The sequence below is a fragment of the Ziziphus jujuba genome, chromosome 8 (genome assembly GCF_031755915.1).
Source record: "Ziziphus jujuba cultivar Dongzao chromosome 8, ASM3175591v1".
Taxonomy (NCBI): domain Eukaryota; kingdom Viridiplantae; phylum Streptophyta; class Magnoliopsida; order Rosales; family Rhamnaceae; genus Ziziphus; species Ziziphus jujuba.
Window position 1 is genome coordinate 16,503,504 of NC_083386.1, and position 11,991 is coordinate 16,515,494.

General features: G+C 26.4%; 1 protein-coding gene and 1 long non-coding RNA gene across 2 annotated transcripts; one reads left to right on the plus strand and one right to left on the minus strand.

The window, feature by feature from the left end:
- The first annotated feature begins 302 nt into the window (after positions 1-302).
- On the plus strand, positions 303-1,922 carry LOC132804968 (uncharacterized). The gene is made up of 3 exons (XR_009640326.1): positions 303-1,097; positions 1,304-1,449; positions 1,792-1,922. It is a non-coding gene; the product is annotated as an uncharacterized LOC132804968 (long non-coding RNA).
- A 211-nt stretch (positions 1,923-2,133) lies between these two features.
- Positions 2,134-2,886, minus strand: LOC132805077 (uncharacterized). Its single transcript, XM_060819838.1, has one exon. It carries the CDS (start codon positions 2,884-2,886, stop codon positions 2,134-2,136), a length of 753 nt encoding a protein of 250 aa, XP_060675821.1.
- Positions 2,887-11,991: the final 9,105 nt, after the last annotated feature.

The window sequence follows — 11,991 nt, forward strand, 5'->3', positions numbered from 1 at the left end:
ATTATCGTCAACATGGATGTGAACTGCACTTCCTTCTTGCATAATAAATGGATTTATAAATTTTTCTACCTGTCCCTCATAATTCCAATTAGAATTTTATTTAAGCACATTATGTACCTTACATATTGATATGGAAAAATGTTCTGATTCAGCATGTTAGCATATAAAATTACATTCACGCTTCAATAACTTTCTAAATTCAACTCTAGTTTGAAAACTGTTTACTCAAAGGTATTACCACAGAAATGAAAATATAAAAAGCATTTAGAATCTTAAGGTGAAGTGAGAAAATAAAATTTTAAAGTCTCTAATTAATGCTTTGGCAAACAAAAAGTTTAAAGAATGAAAGACACACACAAGAGACTTAGCAGTCAAGAGTAAAGTTATTCTGCATGTCAATTTCTCATCATTGTTGTTCAAGTCCAGAGATAGCCTAGGAATAATATCCATCTTATTTAGTGACAGAGGTTTATCCTGTTTCAGCATTAGATGGTGTAAAGTATATTTCAGCCCTCAAGAAGCCTTGTCCTCACATCTTGATTTTCCTTTTTTCTTTTCAAAGCTCCAGCCTTTCATCTTATGACATTACATAGACGTCCTTGTATGTATCTTCTTACTTGCTGTCTCAATGTCCAAGCATTTCTTGCACGGTGTATCCCAACATTCTTACTTCTCAATTTTATTTAAAGTTCATGGGCTAGACCTACATGATATGAATGCGTTGTTTATAGTTTAGAATTTAAACAATATAATCCTACATTGACAGATTCAATGCAACATTTTCCCAAAAGCAAGATACCGATTCATTGATGTTTGACACTAACGCACATATTATTTTCATTTGTTACAGATTCAGTTGGTGAATATATAGCTCAGGGAGCATCATCCCCTTTTTTTTTTTTTTTTTTTTTTCTATCAGATCCCATATTTAGTCAAAAGAATTTCAATGAAATATATCACTTGCATATATTGCAGCTTTGGAGGGGAATGAAGCTGTGTAACGGTTAGCTTCATTGCAGTTTGGGGACATCTCATAACTTATTGTGTTCTTCTATTCTTCGCATTTTACATGTCCTGTTTTAATATCCCTCTATTCAGTACTCTCTCTTCTCTCATTTATTTCTCATATTCTCTTTATTTATGTTCTTCTCGCCAGTTCATATAGACTAAACTAGATTCACATATTCCTTTTGAACTTTTGCTTTGTTAAGCCTACAGTAGAGTATAATAACTGCAACAACCTAGAGAAAGACTTGTGTCCACATTGTCTTATTGGTTATTGGCCTGTTTGATTGTTATGCAGCACGAGGAAGGGCATGTCAAATTACACCAGGGGTTAGTCAGTAGTTTTCATCCGGATCATCATACCAGGGGAAGATCACGCATAAGTTGGGGATAGTGCTATTGGGTTTCCTCAAAGACATGTACTAGCAGATTAATTAAATCAGGGTATGAAGCTAATCCTTTATCAATTGATCACAACATTACCATCTAAATCTGATCTTTGCTTGCAGTTGAGTTTGACTTACAATTTTGTTGATACTGGTTTTGTTAACTCTTTTACTATGTTTAAGTGATAAATTTGAGTTCTCAATATATTGGGGTTTACAAAGCATAGGCAGATTTCACTTCTTTTACTATGTTAAGTAATAAATTTGAGTTCTCTATATATTGGGGTTGGTTTAGTTGCAATTTCAGTTATCAATAATTATACTGTTCATGAATTTTTGCATCTATCTCCTGTTATTCAAATATCCAAAATTTCTAAGCTATTTGTTCTTCTCTTTGCAGGGTCATTAGGGGGAAAAAACAAAAAAATAAAATAAAATGACATATCAGTAGTGTACAAAACTCAGAATCTGAAAATTTCCTCCCAGATGCAGATTGACCGTAGTTGTTTGATTTTTCAGTTTCCTATCAGTGTTTGAACTATGTAAATATAGATTATAAATGCATATAAATTTTCTTTCTTGCGAATAGAAATTTGACAAAATCATATTCTTGCATTCGATTCAAAGAAAGTAATGAATCTTATAACCCACATACAATTATTATGTAATAATCTGTCAACATCTTGAGCATATACAGTAAAAAACTTAAACCAAATTACAAAAACAGAGTTAAACATATCCTTTACAATGGACGCCTGCACAGAGGACAGGAATTTTGATTCTCCAGCCACTTAACAATGCAGTTTTGGTGGTAAAGATGTTTACAACCAAAACGGATTAACTCAGTTCCAGCAGTGAACTTCTCCAAGCAGATACAGCAACCACCCAGCTCTCCATTGTCACCATTCTCTGCAACCACTCTTTCATGGGTAGTCATCCTCAATCTATCAACAGTCTGAGTCTGAGTTCTTGAACCTGTTGAATCCGATGACGATGGCAATCTGCTGGGCGCCTGATCAATTATCAACTGATCATCAATGAACTGAAAGTTGCGATGATCATCACCATGTGGCATATTACCGTTGGAAACCAAATCAGGATCAACGACCAGTTCTGATGATCTAACAACTAGATCCACTTGAGCATCCAAGGAAAACAGCCCTGTCTGCAGCAAAGCCGCGGCTAAGACATTAGAAGCGAGACGATCAGTGGAGGAGTGTGGGAGGCGAAACCCAGAAACTTGAGAGAGAAAGTTATTGATGTGGTTGCGGAAGATGGGACGTTGTCGAAGGAGATGGTTGGGCAAGAAGAGAGACGTGTGGAGTTGGGGAGCAAGAGGGTAGGAAGAAACTTGAACAACAAGGCCTCCGGGGGTGGTTCGAAGCTCTCGTCTCAAAGTCTGGTTCAGAGAGACGTTGAGGAATATTCCACTCGAAGGCAGCTCAGTCGACCAAGGCAGAGAGCGGCTTTGGGACACTTCCACACTAATCGCCATTCATATAATTTTGATTAAATCCAATGCAGAAAACCAACTTTTTGCAAAATCCAACAGAAAAAACTGAAGAAGAACTGGAGGAGATGAAGAAGAAAGAACAAATTGAAGAAGAACTGGAGGAAATGAAGAAGAAAGGAAAGAATAAGTATTGCAGAAGAAGAAAAGGCGGAAAATATTTGAAGCATGATGATATGTATAAGGAACCATGAAAAATAACGCGGCTGTAAAAAAGGAAACCATTGTTTTGACAAAATTACCCTTCAAGAAAAAAGGAAACCATTGTTTTGACAAAATTACCCTTCAAGAAAAAAGGAAACCATTGTTTTGACAAAATTACCCTTAAAAAAAAAGGAAACCATTCTTAAAATCACAACCAACAAAATTTTATTTAATAAGCCTCATACTTTTAACCTCATAACATAATGAGGTTATGATTTTCCCCCGGCGGGGGGGGGGGGGGGGGGGGAAACTGTTATTCTATTTTTTTTTTTTTTTAATAAATTTGTTTTCATAAGATTGGTTTTGGATCTTCATTAAATTATAGTAAATTTTTGTTATTTCTGCCAAAAAAAAAACAATATTGAGTAAAACTTTATTATTATATTAGAGTGATAGAGTGAGGTGGACAGTGACCAGAAACTGATTGTCAACCAATATTAAATTGTCACAGCAATTCTCAAATTAAATTTTTTTAATAAAGGAAAGAAATTCTATATATATATATATATATGTATGTATGGCTTCCAAAAATTAAAAAAAAAAACTACTTTATTTGTTAAGTTAATTAGCTTTTAGTTTTAATTAAATTATATATTATTTTTCTTTATCTCGTTATATGTAATTTGCTTATCTGAAATATTTGTTAGTGATCATTAGAATTTATTAGGTATGTAATTTAACCCAAAAAAAAAAAAAAAAATATATATATATATATATATATATATATTGAATACAAATTCAAATTATGTTATCTTTTATTTTTATTTTTATTTTTCCTTCAAGTTTATAGTTGTTTAAGATATTTAACAAACTAATAATTGACAAAATGAAAATTATATACAATCAGATATTGAAAAAACAAAAAACCAAATATGTTATTATCGTTTGGCTTTTATTTATTTTTTTTCTTTTGGATTTTTTGGTTTTTTTTTTTTTTTTTTTTTTTTTTTTTTGGTTTTGAATTCGGCCTTTTGCTTATCAATGAACTATGGAAGCTCCTGATAATACAAAGTTATTAATTAATCAAACTAGATTATAACTTTGTCACAATCAATTCTCCGCAAAAAATCAAAAACATAATAAATTTGTCTTCATAAGATTGGTTTTAACTTAATAAAATGTTTGTGTAAGGATCAAGTAAGATTTGTTCAAGATTTATGTCTGACATAATTACCCTTCAAAATAAAAAAGCAAAATGGACAATTTTTTTTTTCTTCAATTAAAAACTTCATATTTTTAACCTTACCAGTAACATATTCTTTAAAACTATAATATAAAAAATCAGGTTATGGCTTTCAAAAAAAAAAAAAAATGAATTGGATTATAAAAAAAAATAAAATAAAATATATAGAATCAGGTTATGATTTTTAATTTGATTGTTATTTCTGCAAAAAAAAAAAATATATATATATATATATATTAAACTTTCTTATAATATTAGTTTGATAAAGTAAGGTGGGCAATGACAAGAAATTGATTATCACCCAATATTAATTGTCATAACGCAATTCTCAAAATAAAAATTTGAAATAAAGAAATGAAATCATATTAATTGTTTTTATCAATTTCCTAAGACCAATCTTATTAGATTTATTAAACATTTGTGCCTTTAAAATATCTTTTTAGTTTAAGACAAAAATTTGTTAATTAAAAGAAACAAACTACTTTGTAAGTATGGCTTTCCCCCAAAAAAAAAAAAAAAAATTTAAGTACTTGATTTCTTCTTCTTTTTTAATCAAATTAAAAAGTATTTTATTTCTCTTAGGCTTTTTTTTAAAAAACTTTTTTGGTGAATTGAGCGTGTTGCTTAAAAAGTTAACTATAATGTATTAAAGTTAAGGGAACCAAAAAATTGAATACAAATTCAAATTGTCTTGATTTTGTTTTTATTTTATTTTATTGTATTTTTCATTTGTTTAAGATGTCTAACAAACTTAAACTACTATTAATAAAAGATTTGCACAAGAAAATTATATATAATTAGGTATAAAAAAATAAAATAAAAATTAAACATATTACCAAATGGAACTAAAGACACGTTTGGTTTATGAAATAAATGATAGAATATAATAAGCATTTCCAAAATCTTGATATCTTTTTATTTGATTGGATTTTTGAAATTTGCCACATCTATTTCTATAAAATCCGAATTCTTTAAAATAAAAAATTGTCTAATTCTTTAAAATAAAAATAAAAATTTATTCCTTCTAGAAAGCTATATTCCCTAAAATAAAGGAATACAAAATACACTATTTTATATATATATTTTTCATACTTTAATACTTTTTTTTGCCTTTTTTGTGCTTTTTTTTTTTTAATTTTGCTCCAAAATTTTATTCCCTATAAGATTATACCTAGAACACAATTTGCTTCAAAACTGTCACTTTAATAGTTCTTTCTAAAAGGTGAAGAAGTTTTTCTTAGCAAATCTTCAAAAGTAATATTTTTTTCTAATCTCTTTTATTTATTTTTTTCTTCTTTTATTTTTTCTTTTTTCTATTGTGAGTGTTAATAACATGTGAATACTTGTGACCTGCATAGTTTATCGTCCCTTCACAACCTCTTTGTTATCAATGAATCAAAAATTAAGGTATCTAACGTATAAGAAAATTAAAAAGAAGAAGAAGAAGAAGAAGAAGAAGAAGAAGAAGAAATGAGAAGATCAATTATCTACTATAAGAAACTTTCAGCAATATGGTGTGTTCTGGTGGGTTTTTAGTCCTGTCACCACTACATAAATCTTATCTATCCTAATGCATGTATATCTAGTTCTTTGATTTGGAATCGCAAAGTTTTTATTTATGAAATTTTCTTATTGCTAATATTGAGTAAATATTCCTTTTCTTTAATTTTATTTTAAGGAGGGCGTAGGAGATATATTAGATATCTAGGATACCGAAAATTGCTTGAACATTATAAAATTATTACCATAAATTTAATTTGATATTTAATATTCTTGCAATTAATTAAATGCCCAATTGAGTTTGACTGTGAGAAAATTGATAAGGAAAAAAAAAATTCGATTTCAATATTGATGGCGTGGTTGGAAATATTGCATGTAGTCTCTATTTTATTTTATATCAATTGTTATGTTTTATGGTTAAACATTGTATTGAAAAAAATCTTTGTGAATAACATATGTTAATGATTTTTATTCAAGAAGAAGAGATATTAATAGATTAATATATTAAAGTGATATAACTTGCACTAATCAACTTAGGATGAATAGACGTGCATTTATGAAATTGTGTAGTATGCTTTAAACAATAGGAGGCTTAAAAGCCACAAAACACATGTTAGTAGATGAACAAGCTGCAATGCTTTTACATATTTTATCACATCATGTAAAGAATCGAGTCATAAAACACCAATTTAGACGTTCAAGAGAAACAATTAGCAAAAATTTCAATGTTGTTTTGAATGCTGTAATATGGCTACAAGTGGAGTTATTTAAGATTCCAGAGCCAGTTCTTGAAAATTCAGTAGATGAAAGGTGGAAGTTGTTTAAGGTAATTTTTCATATTTTATTACATATAATATATATATATATATATAGGAAGTTATAACTAGAGAGACTATATATAAATTTTATTTTATTCAAGTTTAGGATTGCTTAAAGGCATTAGACAGAACATACAATTGATTAAGGATGCTTTTAAAAGATCAACCGAGATAACGTAACAGAAAAGGAGAGATAGCTACAAATATGTTAGGAGTTTCCTCACAGGACATGCAATTCATATATGTATTGTCTGGTTGGGAAGGTTCTGCAATAGATGGTAGAGTTCTTTGAGATGCAATAGGTAGAAGAAATGGATTAAAAGTTCCACGTAGTAAGGATAGTAAATTCTCTAATAAAGTTTTAATTTACTACTTTAAACGATTGAAAGGATAGACACTTATAGAAATATATTCTAGGTTATTTAAAATGAGATGGGCAATTCTTAGGAGCCTTCATTCTATCCGATTAAAATACAAATCTGGATTATTATGGCTTGCTGTCTTTTGCATAATTTTATTAGAAGAGAAATGCCTATAGATTCAATGGAGCAAGAATTTGATCGACAAGAAAACACTTCAACTAAAATCCATGGTGAACCAATAACAGAAATTGAAACTTCAGATGCTTGGAGTGCATGGAAAACAAACTTGGCTATTGAAATGTTTAGTTTGTAGAATTATTTGTTTATGTAATGTCTAATTATTTAGTGATTTAATTTTGTTGAACTATTTCTTTATGTTTTTCAATGAATGTAATGATTGGATTAGTGTCTGATTTTTCTTTTGTTTAATTTGCCATTGTATTATTTATTTTCATATTGATATTTTATTTTCATTAGTTAAATATAATGCATAATATATTAATTTTTTCTGTAATATTTATGGCATCCCTATAAAATGTAAAGGTACTATGTTATCCACTGACAATTTAGTTTCAAATGAATTATATATGAGCTTTAATTTTGTGACTATAATTTAAATATCTAGTGGCATTAAGTTAATTTCATCACATTTTGTTGCCTCTAATAATCTACTTCTAGCTCTAGGTACTTTTTATAATTTTAAACTCTTGGAATCATTTATTGGTAAAAATACATAATATTTATTGACTAGTATACATTTAAGCAATGTGATATAAGTAGTAGAATTTTATTGGCGGGTCTAGTGCTACAAAGGCCAACTCTTCCACATCTAACTGCTTCTCCTTTTAGTCTGAAAGGTAATTTTTGATTTGATATTAATTTCCAAAACCCAATTTAAAGGTGTGTGATTTTTCTTTAGTTTTATTTGACATTGTATAATTTATTTTTATATTGATATTTTATTTTTTATTCATCAAATTTAATGCATAACACATTAATTGTTATATTTTTTGTATTATATTTCTAATTTTTAGGCAACATGAAACCACAATTGTTCAAGATTCTTCCAAAAGAAAGTAGACACATGCTAAAGATGTCGAATTTGTTGAAGCATTAGTTAAATTGCATAATGAATAAAAAAGACTTCCATTTAGGCATGGATATGTGAAAGTGTTGTAGGGAAAACTTTCAGCTAAATTACCAAATGCTAGATTAAAGACCAAACCACATATTGAATCAAATTAAGAATATTAAAAAATGATTTTCAAACTGTTCATACAAGTGAGTTTAGATGGGATGTTATGAGGAAGTGTGTTACTACAGAAGATGAGTTTTAAGAGGCATATATACAGGTAAATATTTATATTAAACAAAACATACAAAATTAGTATTAACTAATTTTGTTTTTTTTTTTTTTTTTTTGGTTTTCATAGAGCAATAACAAGGCAGCTCCATTAGAAACAAATCTTTTTCACTTTATGAGATCTAAGTATTGTGTATGGAAAAGACCATGCCAATGGAAAAGATGCAGAATCGCCAATTGATGTTGCTGAAAATTTAAATACAAAATGAAAAGAAAAAGATGATCTGGAGAAAAATGCAAAAGATGGATATACTAATCTTGAAGAAGACCTGCAAACACTCTAAACAGGCAAAGGTGAGGGACTTTCAACTACAAAAAGGAAAAAAAATAGATAAAGACAAAGAAAATATGATGGAAGCAATGAAAGAAGTTTTGGGAATTCTTCGCTCTCAACTTAAGGATATATCAAATAGACTTAGCAAAGCAGTTACAAGAATAATATCATCTGAAAATTGATCAAAAGTTAATGAAGAGTTGCTGAAATTATCAGGTCTTAACATGAAAGATCGTCATAAAGCAACAAAATTGATCGCTTGGCAAAATGAGCTAGTTGATGTTTTCTTTAGCATTATTGATGATGAAAAAGATGAATGGGTTAAAGCATTCATTAATGGCAAACTTTAATTAAGCAACAAAATCCTTAGATATTTTGGTTTAAACTCTTTCAATCCTCTTTCTTTTGAATTGGTATTTATTTGAAATTTAGTTAAGATACTTGTGGAATTATTTATTAGGTTATTTTGATTTTTCCTTTTTATGTTGCCTAGGATATTGTTAAGATGATTAGCAAGATTAGCAATAATAAGAATTTTCTAATTAAGTATTTATTTCATGTTTTTATTTTTATTTTAATGTTGTTGAAATTGTTTTGGAGGGTTTTTGAACATATAAATTTTTAAATAAATATTATGTAAAAATACTTATTATTCAATTTTGCACCTATGAGAACATTTATCATTCCATTATTTATGATGTGGAACCAAACAATGGAATTCCTATTCAATGTTATAATGTATTATTTCTATTAAACTTAAAGAGTAGGAATAGATAATCTATTCCACATTTTTTATTTCTAATAATTATTAATCCTCAATTTTTAGAAATAGTCATTATTTTAACCGAGCATAACCTAAGTATTTGATTTCTTTTGGACTTGGTTTTCATTTTTTATTTTTTATTATTTATTTATTTATTATTATTATTATTTTGTGGACAAATTGAGCTTTTTGCTTATCAATGGACTATTGAAGCTCATAATAATACGAAGTTATTAATTGAATTGGAATGTAACTTTGATAGAATATTGATTTGATGAAGTTGGTAGCACATTTCTCAGCAAAAAATTAAAACACAAAAACAAAAAATAAAAAACAAAATACAAAATAAAGTTGGTAGCTAGCTAGTTTTTAAAAATTGATTATCACCAAATATTAATAGTGGTAGCAACGATCATGGGAAAATTTTGAATAAAGGCATGAAATTTGATAAAAAAAAATTGTTTTTCCTTAATAAAATGTTTATCTGAGGTTTAAATTTGCAGTATCGATAGAAATATCGAAGGTTCAAAATACGAAAATATCTACGGAAATATCGAAATTTATCAAATATCAATAAAAACTTATAAAAAAAAATACAAATTGATAGAAATTTTTATTAAAACTTTAGAATTGGCTTTTTGATTAATTAATTATCAAATTGACTATTAAAATTGCAAAAATATTAAATGGATATTATAATTATCTTAATCAATCAATTTATAATAAGCGTTAATCGTTAAAAATACACTATTAATAATAAAAAATGCAAAAAATATATATTTAATAAAATTATTTATTAATTAAGATATACAGAGCAATTATTATAATTATTACAATTACATTATATTTTATAAATGTTATTTCAACAACTACAAAGAACTCCTAAATGATTGATAATTGTTTGTATCTTCCTAATTCTTATTTTAGAACGTAAAATGTAAGAAGTAATTATTAAAAGATGTACCTTCTTGATAATTTTAAATGTAATTGTTAATATATCATCGATATGAATGTTTGAGAGTTGAGTTTGCATATATCAAACACCATTGAAACCGAATTTTGAACATTGGTTTGTAGAAAATATATTTCCTGTATATCTTTTAATTTTTGTCTACATTATAATTTTTATCTACTTTATAATATTTATACAAATATTAAATTTATTATTGGAAAAAAATAATAATAGGTAGGTAAACTTATATGTTGTGATATTAATTTTATTATGAATATGATAGATAGACTTATCTACTATAATATTGGATATTGTTTGTTAAATGTAGTTTTATTTTTTTTATTTATCTAATTATTGAAAATAATTAAAAGTTAAAAAGAAACTATCAATAATATTAATTTGATAAAAACATTTATTAAACAACAGTAGCATTTATAAAATTTTTTGATAAAAAAAGTAACAAAAAAAAATTATAGATATTTTCAAAATTTCTATGAAAATTTTCATAAAAATTATGGATTTTTAACTAAATTGTAAAGGATTTGAGGTGAATATTATGATAGAAATTTTTACAAAAATTATGGAAGAATATCGAAAATTTTAATGGATATTATGGAAATTATACATATTTTCACTTTGAAGCTAAATTTTCTTTCGATAAAATTAAAAAATAGAAATTTCATGAAAATTTCATGGAAAATTTTGATATTTTAAACTATGTCTAATATTAATTGTTAAAAAGCAATTGTCAAAATAAAAATTTTAAATAACCGAAAGAAATCTGATTATTTTTTTTCTTAATTTCTAAGACCAATCTTATAAGATTTATTAAATATTTGTGTGTTTAAAATATCTTTCTAGTTTAAGACAATAATGTGCTAATTAAAAAAGAATAACTATTTTGTAAGCATAGCTTCCAAAATATATATATATATATATATACTTTATAAAGTATTTAATTTTATTTTATTTTTTTGTTAATTGCTAATTGGTATCCTGAAATTTTAAGGATATACAATTGAATTCTTAAGTGTAGAATTACTTCAATTAAACCATGAAACTTAAAATTTATAGTAAATCAATCAATTCACTAACGGTGTTAATTTTACAATCAGCTGACGTCAACATGATATCATACTGATGTCATAAATTGTTTTTCAACCAAAAAATTTAAAATATTTTTTTTTTGAAAAAAATTCCCAATTTTTCCATTTTATATTTATGAATTTTTATTTAAAAATATTATATCCAATCCTATTTTATTTAAACTAGAAGTCCAAAGAAATTAAATATTTTTGGATCTAAAAGTAGATCAAAAATAAAAATTTAAAATAAAATGGGAATTTTGGTCTAACAAAAATATTTTTATTGCACAAAAAATTAAATAATAATTTTTATGCCTAAATCATAAAAATAAATAAATAAATTAATCCAAAATAAAAAAAAAATAAAAATGGGACCAAAAATAAAAATCAATTTTAATTTTTATGATTTTTTGTCTTGATTCTAAGAATAAAAGGACGATAAATCAACTTATACTTACTTGCAAATTACTTAATTCTATAAAAAATGAACAATCATAAGAAACATTAGAAATAGAATAAAAACATTTTTACTTAAAAAGATAAAAATCTAAAAATAATAAAAATAAAATCAATAATAATAAATTTA